Raw genomic sequence first — 20,836 nt, 5'->3', positions numbered from 1 at the left:
CAGAGCCCAGAAACTGGTAGGGCCTTCAAGGTGATCTTGTTGTGGTAAGGGACAGGGCCTTTATGCCACTAGCCCAGGCACTGGGTGAGGCAGATCTCTTTGGGGCTGAATGCCCCACAGCTGTCCTTGCCATTGGGAGCTACGCTCACGTCCCTCTCAGGATTCTCCATGTGAAGAAGAATGGTGCTACAGTGGTTAGAGGAATGGAGCCTGGGACCAGACCCCCAACCCAGGCTAGCCCCTCTTCTAGAAGGGAAGGGTTAGGTCACATATCTTGTCCCTGTCCCCTGGGCACTCTAGCTTCAACCTGTATAGTTCACAGATTAGTGCAGTGGTGTCCCTGGTGATGACAGTGGTGCAGTTGACCCTGTGTATCCTTCCAGACAAGGACTTTGGGGAATAGGATGAGCCCCAGCTCTGCAGATAAGGGAATGGCCTCAGAATGACACCATGCTGCTCACCTCTCCCGATGGGTGCTGGTACAGTGGCTCAGCTGCCAGTTTGAGGAGCCCCAGGCCAGGTGTGTTGGAAAGGGCTGACACAGGGACCACCTTGCTCCCATTAGGCAGGTCCAGGTGGGATACAATGTAAGACACAGTCTCCCCTGTAGCCAGGGAGTTTGAGGGAGCTGAGGAAGCATGTGGAAAGAGCATGTAGAGCAGGGTCCTCACTGACCCACACAGGAGAGCACCATAAACCAGGTAGTACCTTTGGAGACCATCGGCTGTCTCTGGTCTCCCGCCTCCACAGGCCCTCAGACCCGTGAGGCAGGGACATGGGGCTGTTCTGTCCCAGCCCAGAAGCCTGTGCTCCTTATGGGTCTCCCCCACAGAGGAGCAAGGCCTTTCTGCCAACGTGTGTGTGTGTGTGTGTGTGTGTGTGTGTGTGTGTGTGTGTGGCACTCTGGCCTGTTTGTATTTGAAGGACAGGGTGTCTGCAACAAAGATATGAGTGTGTGGTGAGGCTGCCAGAGAGGGAAGGGACTGTGCTTGCAGGTTGGCCTGTGGGAGCAGGGAGCAGCAGAGTGAGAACATGTGGCAGGTGAGCAGGCTGAGCCCCCTCCACTTCCAGGTCAGCCAGAGCAGCCTCACCATGCTGTCCTCACCATCGCCGGGCCAGCAAGTACAGACCCCGCAATCGATGCCCCCTCCCCCACAGCCGTCCCCGCAACCTGGCCAGCCCAGCTCACAGCCCAACTCCAACGTCAGGTAGGCCTGACTGGGGTGCCCCTCCCTGCCTGGCTCCCTGGGCGGGCCCTGCCCAGAGCCCTGGCTCACTGATAGCTTCTTTTTGCTTTGCTGCAGCTCCGGCCCAGCCCCATCCCCCAGTAGCTTCCTGCCCAGTCCCTCACCACAACCCTCCCAGAGTCCAGTGACAGCGCGCACCCCACAGAACTTCAGCGTTCCCTCACCGGGACCTTTAAATACCCCTGGTAAGTCAAGCTTGGGGTGGTCATGCCCCAAGACCCAGGCCCCCATCATGAGCCACACTCAAATCCCAGCAAGTTGAGGTGCTGAGGGTCCCCCCTCACCTCTCAAGGCCTTGGCTCATAATGAGTGGATGGATTCTGGAACCCCCAGAGCCAGTTGTGGGATGAGAACACACTCACCAGATTGTGTCCTGCAGTGAACCCCAGCTCAGTCATGAGCCCAGCTGGCTCTAGCCAGGCCGAGGAACAGCAGTACCTGGACAAGTTAAAGCAGCTGTCCAAGTACATCGAGCCCCTGCGCCGCATGATCAACAAGATCGACAAGAATGAAGGTAGGGGCCAGAGCTGGGGTGGGGTGGGGCCCATAGACACTCCAGGCATGTATCTTAGTGTCCCTTCTTCTGTCCCAGATAGGAAAAAAGACCTGAGTAAGATGAAGAGCCTTCTGGACATTCTCACAGACCCTTCTAAGAGGTGAGCTTGTCCCCCAACTCCTTGGGTAATAGAAGGTGCTTCTCCCACAGCTCATGGAAAGTCCCCAGGTGATTGGTTGACCCAGTCATAGACAGGCACTTGGTGACAGTGTGGAGTTTAAAGAAGGGATCTTCTTTAAGGGGCTGTACTTTGGTGTGTCTACTGGGGTTATAACCCACCAGTTTTGTTTTGCTATTGCCAGCAGCCAGCCTCTGTCCTACTCTGGACCACTGCTGTGGCCCTCACACTTCTGCCCTATGGCTGTCACAGCCATGCCTCATTGGGCTGCTGGCCAGGCCCAGCTGCCTCTGATAGACCTCAGGCTGACCTTCAGCCCTGACCCTGACTTGACAGTGTCTTTGGGCAAGTTCTCAGTTACCACATCTGCCAAGGGGGCATCTATAACTTGCACACCTTGGCTGTGAAACTGACAGCAGACAGTGCCTTGGGAAGCACTTGGAAGCAGTGCAGTGCCAGGTTCTCAACACTACACGTAGGCCCTTCCCTGCCTGCTGACCCCAGACTGCTGTGAGCACCAGAACTTGATCAGCGCAACAAAATGTTCACGGGCACCAGCATTTGTGTTGCTTCCCTCCTCCCGCCTTGGCTCGGGCTGCTTCCATTGGAGAGCGGGCCTCTCCGAGCTGGCCGGTTCTCTGGGCCCTCTTGGATTGATTCCTTGTTGGCGTTAGCGGACAGGGAGGTGAGCAGAGGTCTGACCTTCATCCCTCCCCTTGACCCTTCTCATGTATACCTTGTTATGCTGACCAGAGTTCTTGGGTAAGGGGCCACCTTGCCTTGGACTCTGTATCTGGGAATAGCTGGTCAACTGACAGGGATTCCTGTGGAAGGACTGGCTTTGTCCACACTGGGGAGGCCAAGTGGAAATGGTTGGAATAACCTGAGTGCATCCAGTTCTCAGGCATGGAGGGTCAGCCATGTTTGCTTTCCCTACCAGGTGCCCCCTGAAAACACTGCAGAAGTGTGAGATTGCTCTGGAGAAACTCAAGAATGACATGGCGGTGGTGAGTGGGGTGCCATGGCCTGGTGATTGTCGAAGAGCTATAGACATCTCTGGGGAGCTCAGTGCTGGGAAGAGACCTCATAGTCAAGGCCAGGTAGAGGGGCCATGCTGCTTAGCCTGGGAACCATGCTGGGGCAGAAGGGACCCTGTGGGTGCTTCCTTCATCCCCTGGATCTGAGCTTTTATGCATCTGCCACTTTTGCCATCGCGTGTCCACCTGTCGTGAGATCAGACCTGGGGGAGGCGGCGGCAGGGAGGGCCAGCCTGCAGGGGGTGACAGAATATGTCCAGCACAGACCATCTTTGTCTCCAGGGGTGGAGGTTGTGGGGAGCTGACTGTGAGTGAAAGTGTTTTGGGATCTGAAACTCCTCTCAGAATCAGACTGCTGACTCTACCTGTTTTGTTCCCAGCCCACGCCCCCACCACCTCCAGTGCCACCAACCAAACAACAGTACCTGTGCCAGCCACTCCTGGATGCCGTCCTGGCCAACATCCGCTCACCCGTCTTCAACCATTCCCTGTACCGCACATTTGTGCCGGCTATGACAGCCATCCATGGCCCACCCATCACGTGCGTACAGCCCAGGTCTTGGCCTCTTAGTGGGTGGTGGGCTGTGGGCCACAGTCTGACCTCGTGTGGTCACCGTGTCCGCCTCCTCCAGGGCCCCAGTGGTGTGCGCCCGGAAGCGTAGGTTTGAAGAGGATGAGCAGCAGAACATCCCCAATGTGCTCCAGGGGGAGGTGGCCAGGTTAGACCCCAAGTTCCTGGTGAACTTGGATCCTTCTCACTGCAGTAACAACGGCACCGTCCACCTGATATGCAAGTTGGGTGAGTGCCCGGGAGAGTGAGCCCTGAATTACAGCCCCAGGGCCCTGCCGCTTTTCTCCACCCATGCTGGGCCACTGCTTCCAAGTTGTGTCCAGTCCAGGCTGCACACTCCATCATGACATGCACACACGCATGCATGCTCATGTCAGCCCAAGGCGTACACAGCTCCCGTCCCTACTCACTGTCCTCAATCCTCACACACAGCTGGCCCAAAGCATGTGCAGAGGGCCAATTTGTGAGCCCACAAACTCCCCTCTCCCCAGTGCTGGGGAAGATCCTCCCCAGTCCAGCTGGCCCTGTTGGCCTGAGAATCAGAGCAACCTCCAGGCGTCACAGCAAGCCTCATCAGAACGTTCCTTCCGGGGTGGGAAGAGCCCTGTTTGCATCAGATCTGTGAGATAGAACAGGCCAGGCCCTTGGGCCAAGTCACAGATGTAGCTTCATATGTTGCAGATGACAAGGACCTCCCGAGTGTGCCGCCTCTGGAGCTCAGCGTGCCTGCCGACTACCCTGCCCAGAGTCCGCTGTGGATCGACCGACAGTGGCAGTACGGTGGGTGAACCAAGAGGACCATGGTGGGGAGGCCTCATGGCTGCCATCTAAGGGCCCAGGGCAGGCGGGGGTCTACTCTGGGCAACCAGGGTGTTCTATGTATAATGCCCCCAAACCAGGTCCTCCTTACCCTCCCCTTCTTCCTTTGTGGACTGGAATGGGTTGCCCAGTAGCCACTTGGAGAGAAAAGGGTATCTGCCCCTACTCTGTTCCTTTGCCTGTCCCACTGCTCTGGGGCAGCCATGTTCACAGGATGAGGGGTAACCTGAGCTAGCAACCCCCGTGTTCCTCTGAAGTCTGACCTGGGGCCACAGACAGGGTTCATGGGGACCCATCTGAGTGACAGGACATCAAGCCAGAGGCCCAGAGAGAACGCTATTGATAGTGACAGTTCCTTTCTCTGCCACCCACCCTGGTTTAGTTCTGGTGCACCGCAGGATCAGGACTGGGACCCTGAGACTGCTGGGCTCCAGGTCCATTCACTCTTCAGTTTACTGACTCATGATGCATGGCTGGGACGAGGATCTCTGTGTGGGAGATGGCATCCTAGTCCCCTTGGCTAGGTGGAGTCTCCTCCACAACTGTCTTATGCCTGCCAGGGCAGTCCATTCCTGTGCTAATGTGGGCTGGGGCCCTAGGGTGACTGTCCTGGTAGAGGACTCAGCACTCATGCCTGCTGTTCTGTTGCAGATGCCAACCCCTTCCTGCAGTCGGTGCACCAGTGCATGACCTCCAGGCTGCTGCAACTTCCCGACAAGCACTCTGTCACCGCCCTGCTCAACACTTGGGCACAAAGTATCCACCAGGCCTGCCTCTCAGCTGCCTAGCCACCACTGCTGCTCCCTCTTGGGCCACCCCTCCCCCAGCTGCCAGGGACCTCGTCGGGCCACAAAAGACACACGCCTCACATTGGACGTTTCTAGGTGTTGGCTTCCTTAGAGAGCCTGGACTTAGGTTAGCTTTCTTGCTTTTATCTTCTGTCTTGGGGACCTGCCAAACATTTCCCACACTTGTACAGGACTAGGACAGGTGACCATGGCGCTGGCTCTATCCTCCAGGAAGTCAGACGTGCTCTACCCTGTGCCCTCCAGGGCCCTTGTCCATGCTCAGCTCCTGGCGGAGTGCTCAGGGTCTTGTTGGAGCATCTTGTGTGTGAGTCTGAAAACATGTCTACTGTTTCAATAGCAGACATAGAGAACATAGGAAATCTTTAAAACACACAGATTTCTCTGATAAGTTTTGGGTTCAGACCATGCCACTGTTGGCATGTGGAGTGCCACAGAAGCTCCCAGATACAGGGATGCTGGCTGTGTCGCAGAGGGAGGGCTGGCCTACAGGTGGCTGCAAGTCCCCTGCCACCAACTGGGCCTTATACCTCACGGCATTCTTCCTTCAAGCCCTGGGGGCCCTCACAGCACTTGTGGGGGCACAGAGGGAGCAGGGACATCTGGGGTATCCTGCCCCGGCACTGTACCCACTAGTTGGACACTTGGCCCGCTGTCGGGTTAGGCTGCCATCCTTGGGACCTGGTGTCCTCGGAGCCCCTTCAGAGAGTGAGAGCTTCGTGGTGGGGCACCAGCCGGCCCTCTGATGATCAGAGTTTCTTCCTTTTATATGTGCACTACCATGTCATCTGTGGTTCTTATAATAAATTTATTATTCCTGTGTTTGCCATGAATTTATCACTATTTCCCCACCCGCAATGAGCAGGGCACCTACATCCAGTGAAGGACAATGTCAGGGCTGAGTTAGTTCCCCCGGACTTGGAGATGGCCACAGATACCCAGACTTTGGTTTACCCTCATCTGATAGTTCCTTGTCCTGGTTCAGCCCCAGGTTTCTGGTGAAGTTCCTGTAGCCCAAAGTGGGAAAAGGCAAAGATGAGCACTGAGGGAACAGCTGATAGGGCCGGAAGGACTGTCCTGCCAGGTGAGGATTGCCACTGAACTGACCACAGCCACGGGAGGGGACCGAAACTGCTGTTAGTGATGATTGAGGGCATGTGTGAGGTCCTCACAGGGTGGGTTGGCCCCTCAAGAGGACCATTCTTCTGTGGCTGTGGCCTTCATGGAGGATGGCAGACGTGGCAGGTACCTCATTGGCTGTGTGTGTCAGTTAAGACAGGAGGACGGCATCTTTACCCACTGCCCCCCTCCCAGCCCACCTGGGGTGTCCTATTGGTCAGGATACCTGTGTGACCATGTGCCTAGAAGACAGTTCCCGACCTGGTCAGGGGCAAGAATGCCTCATTGGCTCCAAGAGGGCCACTGTGCTCTTCAGCACAGCCCTGGACCCTGAGATGCTGAGGTGTCTGCCAGGAGGATCCAACTACAGCAGGGAGCAGGGCTCGTGGCAGACCACCAGGCGGTGATGCCTGATAGCCAGTGAGTGGTGAGACTTGCAAATGGGAGTAACGAGCTTTATTTCCAGTCTCCAGCGGGTAGGATAATACTTAGTTCATAATGTATTTTTGTGTAAATGCAGAATAGCAAAATATTGAGTAAAAAAATAACTCCTAAATTCTGAGACCAAGTACTTTATGTATGCCGTGAGTTTTGTTTATCTGAAACTTGGCTTAAGTGTTTTAGAATTCTTTTTAATTACTATCTAGTGAGGGTTAGTGTCTCCAGCTGCGAGGATGAGGCCAGTGGCCCTCAGAGCATGGAGCGGTGCAGTCGCCGGCTCTGCACAACCTGTAGCCTTTTCTGTCGCTCTGCAAAGTTACTCTTTAGAGACTGCTTCAGCGCGGGCAGGATGGCACGCTCCACCATGGGTGTTGGGCTCAGAATCAGGCTGGTGGGAGCAGAGGAAGGGTCTGTGCCTGGGCTCTCAGAAGCAGAGATGTGACAGGGAGCGATCCCCAGAGCCCAAGAGCTGCTGGCACCTGACAGGGTGAGCACCCCACCCATCCCAGGCCAGCGAGACTCACCATTTCTTAGAGATGCCCTTGGTGGGGACCTTGGGGAACTGCGTGGTCCCTGGGTGAAGGGCCTCCTGGTCCCTGAGTGAAGGAAGAGCCTGTGAGCCCCAGAAAACCGGGCCCCTCTCTTTTGGGGAGGGGCCCAAGCACGGGGCGCTTACTTGGGAGAACTCAGCCCAGCCTCCTCAGGGGCAGCCTTGAGCCGCTGGTTCCCTTCCAGAAGGGACTTTAGGTGCTGCAGCTGAAAGGCAGGGAGAAGGGCATGGAGGGTGGGTCCTGCTGACTCATCAGGGACAAGCCACCCCGCCTCCCCCAGTCCTGAGCCTCACCTCTTGGGCCTGCAAAAGGTTGGCATTCCATAGCTGGCGGATGACTACCTCACACTGTTGAAGTGTGGCGGGCTTGCGCAGGGCTGGGGGCAAGTTCATCAAGGGTGATGCCCCCATTGCCTGCTTGCCCTTGTGCTGGCTGCCTGCCACCGAGGTCGCCGCTGGATTGGAGATCTCCACTTGGTCATCTCTGAAACAGTCATTGCAGCAGCCCCCAGGCGGCCTGCTCAGATTGCCCTGACTGCCACCACCTCAACACAGGGCAGCACTGCCAGCATGGGGTGTGGAGGGTGGGTGCCCATGCAGCCTCCTTGGCCTGGTGGTTCTGTTCTGACCTGGGTGCTCTAGGCACCAGATGGAAACCTAGTTGTAACTCACCAGGGCTCGTCCCTTCCTCCCCTCTAATTTGAAGGCCAAATTACTTATAGTTACTTTGAGAAAATAGTTTAGGGGCTGCTATTGGCCCCTCTTGTGGGCTCACGTCAGTACAGGGACCCTGTGGAACCCCCAGAGGACAGAAAGGCAGTGTCCACCCAATGGATGAATCCATCCGCTTTCAGGAGCTTGGTTTGTGCTCAAGACAGACCATCTGGAAGGGCAAAGTGGTTTGCTGTTTCTAGGGTGTGAACCTAGCAAATGTAATCCCAGGATCGCTGGGTGCAGGTGAACCTTACTTGGGTGGGTTCATAATGTATTTACTTTTCTGTCCCCTGTGACCCGGGGACTTTGTCCAGTTTGTGAAGCAGGGCAGCAACCAGGGGCTCCTCATCTTGGTCCGTCTTCTGGGAAACAGTGGCTTTCAAATCTTGCTTCTTGGAGAAGCTTGGCTGGGACCTGGCCTTGCCTTGAGAGTTGGCTGTAGGTCAGACCCGGAGCTAGTCACTTAACCTTACCCTAGCGCTCCAAGATCAGCTCTGGGACCCAAGGAGCCTCCCCCAACCTCAGGTATCTCTTCTGTTAAAAAAAAAATCAAAATCAACAAACAACTATGAACCAGAGACACTCTATGGGGTGTGGGGGGCGGGGAAAGGAGGCATTGGGATCAAAATAAGGGGGGTGTAATTGTATGGGGAATATAAAAATAAAATTTAAATTAAAAAAAAATTAAAAAGAGGTGGTAATGGGCCTCCCCTGGTGGTGCAGCGGTTGAGCGCTGGGCTGCGAAGCTGCCCGCAGCCTCTGCAGCACTGGTTTGATACCAGGCCGCTGGTGAGGGTCCCACATGGCGCGCAGACCTCTCCTGCCGCCCGCTGCTCCCCTCAGCAGTGTATTTCGTCAGTCTGCCTGTTCTGCTCCCCGCTCTGGCTCTGGTGAATCCTCTCACCCTCCCTCGCTTCTGACTGTACCCAGTGCTTGTATAAATAAATAAATAAATCTTAAAAAAAAAAAAAAAGAAGAGGGGGTAACAGTCTGTCTTGTGGCTGAGGGACACAAATGTGGGTCTGAGGCTTCTTCAGCCTGTGAGTGGTGCCTCTTGAATGTTCTAAAGTGATGGCAATATGGAAGCTTGGCTCTCTGAAGCAAATGGCACAGGGAAAGCCCCAGACCTGCTAAATCAGTCTCCTCCCAGGCCTCTAATGGCTGGGGTGGGGTGGCCCAGAAAGCTGTTCCCTATGAACCCCATTTTGGGCAAAATGAAACTAAATGAGGTCTTAAATTTGGCCTGCACAGGTTAACTTTGAGGACAAGGTCTGCTGTTCACCAGAGTAGGGGCCACTCCTGGTGAGGATGCCTGGCCTCCCAGTGGCGGTAGCGTGAGAAGAGGCGCTCAGCATCTCTTGCTCTGCAAAGCCCAGGTCTCCAAAGATGGGCCATCCTGCTTGTGTCCTGCCTGCTTGAGGGGACACTGAGAGCAGGCTTCTGCAAGGCGGCCAGTGCACTGCCTCTCCTGGAAGACCACTCGGAAGCTCAGTGGGCACTCAGGACCCTCTGTCAAGAAGCTTGACTGTCCCTACCCCCACCCCACCCCCTTGGAATGGCCTTGCCGTGGGATCCAGCGCCCATGCTGTTTGCAGCCAGGCCTGCCCAGCTTTTTTTTTTTTTTTTTTTTTTTAATAGAGGCACGTTTTATTTATTTATTTATTTGTTTGTCCGTTTTGTTTATACAAGCACTGGGTACAGTCAGAAGCGCGGGAGGGTGAGAGAATTCACCAGAGCCAGAGCGGGGAGCAGAGCAGGCAGAAGGACCGAAGTACACTGCTGAGGGGAGCAGCGGGCGGCAGGAGAGGTCTGCGCGCCATGTGGGACCCTCCTCCGGTGGCCGGGGAGCAGCCGGGGATCGAACCGGCGCCGCAGAGGCTGCGGGCACAGGCCTGCCCAGCTTTTATAGCATCACCTCAAGGCCTCCCTTTGGCCAGCCTGTGGTCCTGTCCCACCCCATCTAAGTCTCCTTCCTGGTGGTTTCAGCTCACTGGGCACTTGGGGCTACCCTCCATGGCTCCCTTCAGCTGCTCCTTAACTCACTAGCCCATGAGACTCAACAAATGTGCTCCCCCAAGGTCCACCTAACAGAATTTTTAGAATTTTCAGCGCTGGTCAGTGCCCAGTGCCAGCCACCTAGGGCCCCAGCGAGGCACTTGTCCCCAGTACACAGAGGATGCTGGCACGCTCACCTGCCACTGATGAATTCGAGATGGACTTGATGGACTGAAAGCTGGAATTGGAGATGCTGCCTGTGGAGGACATGCAGGGGTCAGTCCAAAATGGCAGCAGTGACACTTCTGTCCCAGCTTCCCCAGCCCATAGTGGGTGAGGGGCTGCGCCCACCTGTGCCCACTTCCTGGCCTTGCAGACCCAGGCCCCACATTCATGTGGAGCCCCCCACCCACCCCCCAACACACACTCTGGTGAGTAGAGGCCTTGGGAAAGGTGGTTTTCTGAAGGATAATCCAGAAACGGGGCTTGGGAATGGAGAGGCAGAAGAATTGAATGGGGGGGTCCCCAGTGGGGCAGGCACTGTAGGGCAGGCACTAGTAAAGGGCCCTGCTGCTCATCCAGATAAACTCGCTGAAGCTGCTCTGCCCCACAGGAGAAGGGTGCCTACCACCCCACTCCGTTATGTCTCCCAGGAAAAGGAGAGCCTTGGGTACTCCCTAGACGGGGCATTCCAGGCTGCAACCACTCACTACTAAAACCTTCTGATGTCAGACCTGGCCCCAAAGTTGAAGTGGAAAGGGAACCCAAAACTCAAGCTGGGTGTCCCTGGACTGGGCTGGGGGAGAGGCGAGGAGAGTGGGCCACTATGAGGATGAGGAAAGGCCTCAGATGAATGGTAAGTTCTCTGCATTTCCTTCCCCCTGCCCCCATGGTCACTGTAGGGTTGGCAGGGAGGATCCCTGGAAGGCGTGTGCCCAGAGCCACCTGTCCCAGGGCACGATGGACCAGAGGCAGAGGGCTGAGGGTGGCCACAGAAGCAGTCTAGGTGCCCACTGTGCCTACCTCACAGACCTCAGGTCTTGGGCTCCTGAGAGCAACACCTGCTGTGCCGGGTGCATAGTCACCCAGGCCATGGCTGGAGGCACTGGCATCTGTCCTGCCAGGACACTCCTGGGGATAGCTTGTGTGTAGTAGGGTGGGCACAAGCTATCTAGGGCTGCTCTCCTTGGCAGTAACTTCCCACCAGGCCCCTGGGGCCTCGGTCTTACCTTTCTTCTGTGGCTTCTGATTCATTATTAGCTTGTATTGGAGATCTGAAAGCAAGCACATCTCTCCTGGTCACTTTTGAATCACAACCACTTTGATAGAAGATTGGCCTGCCCTACCCACTCCTTCCCTGCTGAGCCCTTGAGTCTCACCCATCACTTTGTCTACCACGACCACACCTTTGCTTTGGGTGCACTCGGGTTAGGAATGACTGGCTGTTCCCTGAGTCAGAGCTCCTCTGAGAATATCATCCAAAGTCTGTCACTCCATCTAGGCACCTGCAGGGTACTCTATCCTGCAGGGTCTGGGCACAGGGGTGGGTTGGGATGACTCAGCCTTTCTGAAGCATATGTGGTCAGTGCAACAATCAAGTGATGCCTGGGATGTGGGGAGGGGTGTCCTGAATATGAGTGGATAGTCAGTGGTAGGATATTTACCACTCAGGTGAAGGCAGTAGGAGAAAGGGGAGTGGGAAACTGAGGAAGGCCTAGATGTGTGGAGCCCTAGCTAAAGCTGAGGCCAGAGAGTGAAGCAGGGCTGCATTCTGCCTCAGACCTGGCCCTTGAGGGTGAGGAGTCCCTAGGGGTGGGAAGCCCGCCCTGAGGAATGAGGTGGGCGCAACACCCAGAGAGCGGGGCTTAGGGGCGAGCGGGACTGAATGGGGCCTGCATGTCTGCCCTCGATCAGGGTGTTTGTGAAAAATCATCTATATTCGAGTAATTTTTATTTCTATAGTAAGATTTTTCTTGGGTTATGGTAGGAAATAACTCAGCCAGCCTCCCCTACACCACCCCACCCACTACGAGTCAGATGGGTGGAACACATGGAGTGCATGATCCACAGTGACCTGGGAGCGGAAGCCCCCGCTGGCTGGACGCCAAACCCTAAAGTAGTCGAGAGTCCATGTGCTGTTTCTGTCTCGAACCCCAGCCGGACAGGATCCCGGCCCACGGCTCTGCCGCTGGCGCTCACCCTTGTTTTCCCGTTTGAGGTGCTCGATCTCCTCGTGGAGCTTGGCCAGCGTCTCCGAGTGCTGTTGCTGCAGGAACTGCAGACTCTTCTCCAGGTCCAGTACCCGCTTCTGCGCATCGCTGGGTCCGAGCTGCGTACTCTGCGGCCCGGAGTACTGGAGGGTCGTGGAGTAGCGCTGGCGCGGACGCGACGTGCCCCGGGAGCCTGGGGTGGTGGAGCTGGGGGACCGCTGCCCGGTCGCCACGCTCGCCAAGCTCATGTCTACCGCCAGCTGCCGCCTCCACTACAACCCCCTACTCGCTGGCCCGGCTACCCTGGCCTGGAGCCTCGTCGCCATGGAAACGGGCGCGGCCGTCCCGGTGCGGCTTGCGATGTGGGCGTGGCCGTGGATCAAGGGGCGTGGTTTGAGCTCGGGGGCGGGGCAGAGCGGTGCTGGGCTTGGGTGAACGCTCCCTGACTTAAAAAGACGTCTTCTGACTTAAAGGTCAGAGAATCATCTGCCTTTACACCAGCTCTTAATATTTAATTTTGTTTGCTTGCTCTGCTGAATAATCGATTACTGGTTCAAACATCAAAAGGTAGAGTCTCCACCTCCATTAATTGCAGAACCCTCATGCTTTATGACCTGTGGACAAATATGAACAGCTAGCTGCCCTAAGGCATTGGAGAAAGGCAAAAAAGCAGGTGGGAATGGGTGGAAGGCAACTTTTTTTTTTTTTTTACATCGTTCTTCCTTTTTGTGCAATGCATGCTTTCTCCTCTCAGGTGAAGTCCCTGCAAAATTCCCATTATCAAATCCACTCGAGCACCATCACCATAGTTCCCTGTGCAAGAACACAATCCTGCCCCTGTTTTGATCCCTCTCCCTCCCCGGCCTCTGCAGAGTGTCTCTGATTAACAGCTACCTGTTTATTTTGTTTCTTAATTTATCATAATTTTTTTTCTGGTCCCTTATTTGGCTCCCCTACATTCCTCCTGTAAGTGAAACCATCTGATATTTTCCTTTTTCCTTCTGGCTTATTTCACTGAGCATAATCCTGGAAGGCAACTCTTAAGAGAATTGCTTTTTCCTTTAAGGATTCTGTCTAGTCATTCAGACCTCAAGCAGGAAGTTTCAGGCTTATCTGCTATGGAAGGCAGAGCCTGGAGTTTAGGATGGCCACTACAAATGAAAATTGAGGGGTAGGAGCAGCCTGCGGGTCCTGGGAAGTTTGGCATCTCAGCAGTTGAGGACCCAGAATCTATAAGCTCCTTTCAAATACACATATGGTCCGAATTGTACATGAGATTCCAAAGAGCACAGGCTGGAATAACCCAAAATAGATTCATCTGCTACCAACCCAGGAGAGAGAGAGCTTGGAGTTTGACAGAGGAGCTCCCTAAATGGTTCAGTTTTTCATTAAGCCCCCCAAGAAGCCACAGTCTTGGAATAAAGATATATTCTAGAAATAAGGGTTTTGCATTAGGTACTTAAGGCAAAATCAAAATATAGCCACCTTAATAAAACTAAAATCCCAGCTTCCACAAGCTCATGTTCATCTTCTAGTAATTTAATTGTTCAGAGAACAAAAATCACTTTTCAGAGAATAACAGAACCATGGTCTATGAGAACCAGGGTATCTGATCTACTAGCATAAATACCAGAGATGCAGAGAGAAGCAGACAAATGTGACTAAGTCAAAGGGGGAAAATCCAAATTCAAGCCAACAGAACAGATCCACGAATACTTCCAGACAATAGAAGTAACATAGAGGTCCTTTATAATATACATGTTAAAAATCCATAGAGACTAGCCCACAAGATGGGAGTGGATGGAGGCAGGGGTGTCTGAGGAGGGCGGCTTCTTTCAGCTCTGCTGCTCGGGAGCCACCGCCTGCCAGCCAGGGAACTATCAGCTGCGGCCTGGCTCTGACACAAGAAGATGGTTGATCATTATGAAAATCCTAGAAACGTGGGATCACTTGACAGGACATCTAAAAATGTTGGAGCTGGCTTGGTAGAGGCTCCGGCATGAGGTGATGGGATAAAATTACAGATTCAAGTGGATGAAAATATTTGGCCGTGATTCTGCAATTGCCACCAGCTCATTAGCCACCGAATGGATGTAAGGGAAGACGAAGTGACTTTGCTGGCCTTGTTTACCCCACCAAACACACAGGAGTGTATCCTTCATACTGATAATATCAGCTGCAGCCTGGATAGGTGGAGGAAGCCTTGACCATCTAAAACACAGATATCGCCAAAGAAAACTCTACCTTCCTCTGGTAAAAGTGCACTGCTCCATGCAGGCTGAAGGTGCAATCAAGGCTACCCTGGCTGATGAAAAACTGAAACAAGAACCCAAAAAAGAAAGGGAGAAGAAGAAATGAGTCTTTGGCAAAGCCCTTGGCAGTTTGCCCACTAGAGGTGCAAGCAAACATGGTCAGAAGCCCCGCACACTAAAAAAATAAATAATCTATAGAAAAAGATGACTATAGTGATTGAAACTATGCAGATTTTTTAAAACAATTGGGAAAGTGTTTTTTAAAAAAGGAAATCCTAGAACTGCAAGTATGTCTGGACTTCGGTCTGGCTAGTAAGGAACGTGGAAGTCATCACTTCTTCACATAAAAAACTGAGCACCTTAAAAATCAGAGAATTGAGATAGCAGGGTGAGCAGACCCCAAAATTGGACATGCAGACATACACAGAGAATCACACATTACTGGAGCAGAATACCTGCAAGCAGAAACCTCTGCAGGAACCAGTACCAAGGTAGGAAAATCTAAAGTATTGATCTAATTGATAATTTACTGATGTGACGCATTTGAGAGTGGAAAAATTTTGAGGGTTAAAAATTAGAGGTCCAACCTTAAGAGGCCCACACACTCTTGTGCACTTACCTGTCAATTCTCACAGGGGAGAATGGAAAAAGCCCGCTTGTGCTTCCTGCAGGAGGAGGAACAATGTTGTTCACATTGCCTGTGAAAGCAGCTGGAGTCCCATGAATAGGAATCCTGCCTGAGAACAGCCTTGTGACCCTCTTACTAGCACTTCACAGCAGAGGCAGAAAGGAGATCCTAGGTTTGCATGGCGAAACTATCGGTAATCTTCCTAGAGTTGATAAAACTTTTTTTGTGTTTAGATTTACTTTTATTTATTTTTATGCATACAAGAACTGGGATGTAGGCCAGCGGTGTGGGGTGGGGGGTGAGAGAAGAGGGTGAGTGAGGAGCAGAACAGGCAAATCTACTGAAATACACCGCTGAGGGGAGCAGCGGATGAAACAGGAGAGGTCTGCTGGGCCACGTGGGTAGCTCCCTGGCCGGGAATAGAACTCTTGCTGCAGTGGCTGGCGGTCGCTTGATGTGCTGAGACTTTAACCCCTCTGCCACCAGGGAGGCCCAAGTTGACAAAATTTAACTGTCACTGTCTCCTTCAGGAGCTGTCAAGGACTGGGTGATATTAGAAGTTTGGACCAAATTTTAGACCTGAGCTGGACTGAGAGGGGAGATGGTGATCCTCAAGGAAGCGTCTGCGAACATCACCTTGGAGGAGGGATAGAATCATGCTCAGAGGACCCTATACTGGACACCTATAGTAGTCTGGGGTCACTGGGGCACTGCATTAACAAACTTGAGGTGGTCATCAGGTTGAAGGAAAGAGCAGAGTCATGGCCTGTGGAAAAAAAAAACAAACCAGAGCCTTTCAGATATCTGGTCTATGGATGACCTGATAGAAACCAATCAGGAAAATTAAGGTGGGCATTTCTTGAAAGTTGTAATCACCAAGAGAAAAATAACTAATGAGGCAACAGATTTAGGGAAAACATTTAATTTGAACTCAATCCATATTTTAAAACTGATTATAAATAATGGAAATTATTCAGGAGCAAAACAAAGTAAAAAAGGCAAACTGACTGGCATTTTATCAGAGTCTAAATTGACCTCAAATAACCTACTCTAGTCCCATTCCCTTTTCCTTAATAACATATTAATAGGGTTCCTTTACAAAAACAGGGACATACAGAGTCAGGCCATAGGTAGGAGCTGGGTGCCCCCATGCAGCCTGGGTCCTGGGCAGGGGGATCCAGCCCATCCCCACATGGCCTGAGCTGAAGGCCGGGGGTGGGGGTTGGGAGCAGGTCAAGTCAGGGTGTTCCCCTCTGGGCTGACCCCCACTTCATTCAGATCAGTGCAAGTCATCCATTATTCAGGTGCCCCCACTGCTGACCTCCAGGAGATGAGCGAGACAAATCACATCTCTGGACACAGTCATGGTCTTAGGCCCACCCAAATAGCATGGTCAGAGCCACAAGAGGTAAGACCGTGGGATGAGCTGGTGTGGTGACCTCTCACATGAACTCGGTCTGTAATATCTCTGGGGGCTGTGGCCCAAACCCCTGTGCCAGAGATGCATGTAATGTGAGTGAGGCCTCCTTTCCAACTCAGGGAGGAAAACATCAGAGCTGTGACTGGGGACCCAGGGCAGGACTGGAAACCATGAAAAGAGACAAGAGGAGCTGGACTGACCACCTGCTGGTGTCTGTCCCCTCCGGAGAACTTCCCCACCCACATTGACTGGGAGTTGGGCTCCCAGCGCCGGAATTGTAAGACTCAGAAGCAGCATGTGACAGTCATCGGAATGGATGGGACAATCAGTGTGAAGGAGGAGGCACAGAACCCAGAGACCACACCTGTCTGGAGAACAGGACAGTCTCCTATACCATAGGGATTCCCAAAATCAAGGAGTCTGGAGAACCACTCCACACCTGCCCTGCAAGAGGTTCCTGAAGTGCTCGGCCTCGCTACCTGCCTCCCAGTTGCCCCTGGGGACTTGAGCTGTCTGGTCTGCTGTGGCCCAGGAGCGCAGGTCCTCGCCCAGGAAAAGGAATAGGCTGCAGGAAAAGGATAAAGCTCCTGGACCAAACATTAATCTAAAGCATACAGCACGGGAGGAGTAGGAATGATCGGAACAGGGGAGGGAGATGCAGGGGAGAAGGGTGGTGGATTTGGGGGTGGAATATGGGTGAGAGAGCCGCATGTAAGGGGAACAATAACTATACAAAGTGACCAACAATGTAAGACAATAGAAAAATTCTAAAATTAAACAAACAAACAAACAGGGAAATACAAGTGAAGAACTGCCCATCTCAGACCTTGTTTACAAAGTTTCTGGGAAAGATCAAAAATAGTAGGAATCACAAAGATGAGGACAACAGGAAATTTTTGCTTCGGACACCTATGGCTATAGCAAACAACATGGACTAAACCCTTGTAAACATAAAACTTCATACTGAAGATCTATTTACCTCAGTTTCTCCAATAATAATGCCCAATAACAATAGTGTGTCCAACTTTTAACAAAATATTGTAAGAAAAAGAGAGACCAAAAAATACAATTTGAAGAGAGAGAGAAAACATCAGAGTCAGACACAGATGTGGTAGATATGTTGAAATTCTCAGGCTGGGATGTTAAAACAATTATGATAATAGGCTAAGGTCTCTAATGGACATGGAAAAACATATGGGTATTGTGAACAGAGTGATGGAAACTCTAAGAATGAAAAAAGAAATTCTAGGAATTAAAAACATCATAATAGAAGAAAAAAATTCAATAGAAACTTCAGTTTTGGGGACATCCTGGTGGTGCAAGGGATTAAGTCACAGCACTATGAAGCTATCCGCAGCCACTGCAGTTTGATCCCCGGCCAGGGAGGTGACCCACATGGTACAACAAACCTCTCCTGTTTTGCCCACTGCTCCCCTCAGCAGTGTATTTCAGTACATCTGCCTGTTCTGCTCCCCAGTCTGTCTCTGGTGAATCCTCTCTGCCCCGCATCTCTGGCCTGCACCCCAGCTCTTGTATGCATAAATGAATAAATCTTTTTTTAAAAAGGTGTAATATATGCATAATGAGATTGCAAAAGGAGAATAATTTGAGAATGGAACAGAAGAAATATTTGAATTTATAATAACTGATCATTTGACACAATGGCAGGCAACAAGGCATAGATCTAGGAAGCTCAGTGAACACCAAGCAGGATAAATACCAAAAAAACCTACCCCTATTCAAACTGCAGAAAATTAAATACAAAGTGAACATCTTGATAGAAGCCAGATGAAAAATCTGCTTACCAATATATGTTCAAGAACAGAATTACACTGACTTTTAAAAAACCATGTAGGCAATAAGAACAGTGGAGGGAAATATTTAAGACACTCACTGAAAGAAAAAGATCACCACCCTAGAATGCTGTATCAAACTAAATTTTCCTTCAAAAGCGAAGGAGAAAAAAAGACTTTCTCAGACAAACAAAAATTGTGGGACTGTGGCACCTGCTTTGCAAAAAGTGTTAAAAAGAAATTCTTCAGTAAGAAGAAAAGTGGGGCCTCCTTGGCGGTGCAGCGGGTTGAGCGCAACGCTGTGAAGCTGTCCGCAGCCTCTGCAGCTCGGGTTCCATCCCGGGCCAGCCAGGGAGATTCCCATGGGAGATTCCCACATGGGTGGCAGACCCTTCCTGTCTCACCCACTGCTACCCTCAGCAGTGTATTTCGGTCATCTGTTCTGCTCTGTCTCTGGTGAATTCTCTCACCCTCCTGTGCCTCTAGCCTGTACTCCAGCTCTTGTATAAAAATAAATAAATCTTAAAAAAAAAAAAAAGAAAAGTGATATTGATCAGAAATTTGGATTAATTTAGATAAAAACATTAGAAAAGAAATAAATGAAGGTAAAAATACTTTGTTGTACTTTTTCTTAATTAATATGGCAGATAACAGCTTATTTAAAATGAAAACAGGGGACCTCCCTGGTGAAAGCGCTATCAAGCTATCATCAGCCATTGCTGCCTGAGTTAGATCCCTGGCCAGGCAGCTGATCCACATGATGCAGCAGACCTCTCCTGTCTCGCCCACTACTCCCCTCTGCAGTGTATTTCAGTAGATCAGCCTGTTCTGCTCCCCACTCTGTCTCTGGTGAACCCTCTCACCACCACCCCCACTTCCGGCCTAGAACCCAGTTCTTGTATGCATAAATAAATAAAAAAATCTTTAAATAAAATAAAATAAAATGGCCAACAATGTATTTGGTAATTATAGATTATCAGTAGGTGAAATTGTTAGGGGAAAAAGATGTCCTGAGCAAACTCCATACAGGCTTTGTGGATGCCACCCCCACTCTCATCAAGACACTGGGAACTACAAATTCCATGATCCCCAAAGGGATGTTGTGAGGACCTAAGGGCAGAGTCAAGCAGCCATTTTCTCATGTTTGTGAATATAACCAGCCATGTTAGTGGGGTCTCACTTCTCTTGGCTCTTGCTGTTGGCCAGGCAGCGTTTGGTTTCGGCAGGTCATTTGGGATTCCAGGTCGGCAGAATGGGTAGGACACATTTAAGAATTTATTTCCCTCTTTCCCTGAGTTGTACATTTCCTCATTTCCCCTTCCCTTATAAACCTTTTGTTAACCTTTTGTGTGTGTCTGCAGTTTAAGTCCCCTTTAAGCACGCGGGTGAGGACCCACAGTCAGGCAACTGGTTTTACATTGGGGTTGCCCTGTAACAAAATGAAGGACAGAAATGTTATGAGGTATGGGAGGGAGGAATGGGAAATGTTCTGTTATAAGTTACTTGCAATACCATGAAATGGTATTATAAATATTTACTGCAAATTAAGGGACAATCACTAAACATAGTAAAAACAAGAACAAAAAGCCACAAAAAAGTATAGTTGATATGCTAAGAGAGAAGAGAAATGGAAAATACAAGATGTTCAAATAAAACCTGAGAAGGTGTAGAAGACCAAAAAAGAAACAAAGGGCACTGAATAAAAAAACAGTAAAAAAATAAAATAAAAAGTAGATATTAATACACCTATACAACAATCATATTAAATGGCAGTGCCCTAAATACATCAATTAAAAGACACAGACTCTCCTAGTGGCTAAAAATACAAAACCTTTACATTGCCTACCAAGAAACCCACTTTAAATATGAGACACAGATTAAAAGTAGAGGGATGGAGTCCAGCAAGATGGTGGGAAACTGAAGTCTCCTGGCTTGCCTCCTCCACATACTTACAATCAAATTACACATAAACAAATATAATGATCCCTGGCTGACAAACAGATGGCTTATTTTGTGCATTAAAACCTACAGCACCAGCTGAGTGGAAAGGGGTAGGAAAAACTAATGAAAGTGTGCCGTTCAACGCATGACATTCTGCCGCTGTTAACTCAAGAGCACATGCCCACATTGGGGGACTTTACTGCAGAAGGGGATGTACAGCATCAGTGTGTAAGGCAGAGGGTGCAACACTAGAATACTATAGGAATAAAGGCACAGAGTGGTGATTATCAACTCAAACCCATGGTGAATGAAAAAAGTTGTAGCCCAAACCAGCAGGGACACCCAGATGTGATCACCTGTGTCTCATTACAGAAGAGGCTATTACTTGCAGTCTCTTTTCTAGTTACACATTGTAGTGCCAGGAAGGCACAGAGCTGGTCCGCTATGATCAGAGCAGATGGGTAAAGGAGAGTCCTGGAGCCCTCAGCGGCTTTTTCAGGCTTTTACATGTAGTGCAGCAACCAGGTACACTGCAGGCAGGGGTCTTCACTAGTCACTCTTTTCTGGGCTCCCTGGAGTTCTCTCGTGCCTCTGCACCTCTTGGCGAATATAAAGGCAG

General features: G+C 51.4%; 2 protein-coding genes across 9 annotated transcripts in view; one reads left to right on the top strand and one right to left on the bottom strand.

The window, feature by feature from the left end:
* The window catches only part of MED15 (mediator complex subunit 15), a 78,113-nt gene extending 69,538 nt beyond the window's left edge, over window positions 1-8,575 (top strand). For 5 of the 7 annotated variants that reach the window (XM_054690623.1, XM_054690627.1, XM_054690624.1 and 2 more), the window contains 9 exons: window positions 1,072-1,208; window positions 1,305-1,432; window positions 1,627-1,761; window positions 1,840-1,903; window positions 2,862-2,928; window positions 3,339-3,499; window positions 3,591-3,757; window positions 4,211-4,309; window positions 5,000-8,574. In XM_054690623.1, coding sequence (XP_054546598.1) covers window positions 1,072-1,208; window positions 1,305-1,432; window positions 1,627-1,761; window positions 1,840-1,903; window positions 2,862-2,928; window positions 3,339-3,499; window positions 3,591-3,757; window positions 4,211-4,309; window positions 5,000-5,136 — 1,095 coding nt within the window. In that variant the 3' untranslated portion in view covers window positions 5,137-8,574. Of the gene's footprint in view, window positions 1-1,071; window positions 1,209-1,304; window positions 1,433-1,626; window positions 1,762-1,839; window positions 1,904-2,861; window positions 2,929-3,338; window positions 3,500-3,590; window positions 3,758-4,210; window positions 4,310-4,999 lie in introns of all 7 variants that reach the window. The other 2 variants (XM_054690626.1, XM_054690625.1) reach the window with 1 other exon arrangement.
* LOC119234419 (coiled-coil domain-containing protein 74B-like) lies at window positions 6,696-12,517 on the bottom strand. Of its 2 annotated transcripts, none has more exons than XM_037497344.2 (8): window positions 12,173-12,517; window positions 11,203-11,247; window positions 10,171-10,230; window positions 8,258-8,414; window positions 7,559-7,748; window positions 7,391-7,470; window positions 7,239-7,310; window positions 6,696-7,102 (listed from the first exon to the last, which is right to left on the bottom strand). In XM_037497344.2, the coding sequence occupies exons 1-8, from the start codon at window positions 12,429-12,431 to the stop codon at window positions 6,964-6,966; spliced, it is 1,002 nt and encodes a 333-aa protein (XP_037353241.1). In that variant the 5' UTR covers window positions 12,432-12,517; the 3' UTR covers window positions 6,696-6,963. The 2 variants fall into 2 exon arrangements, with proteins under 2 accessions (XP_037353241.1, XP_037353242.1); XM_037497345.2 differs by having other exon boundaries at window positions 8,258-8,402.
* Window positions 12,518-20,836: the final 8,319 nt, after the last annotated feature.

This window comes from Talpa occidentalis, unplaced genomic scaffold (assembly GCF_014898055.3).
Source record: "Talpa occidentalis isolate TD23 unplaced genomic scaffold, MPIMG_talOcc4v2.1 talOcc4.8, whole genome shotgun sequence".
In the NCBI taxonomy this organism is placed as follows: Eukaryota; Metazoa; Chordata; class Mammalia; order Eulipotyphla; family Talpidae; genus Talpa; species Talpa occidentalis.
The sequence above is the reverse complement of the archived record's forward strand: the minus strand, read 5'-3'. Positions and strand labels throughout refer to the sequence as shown.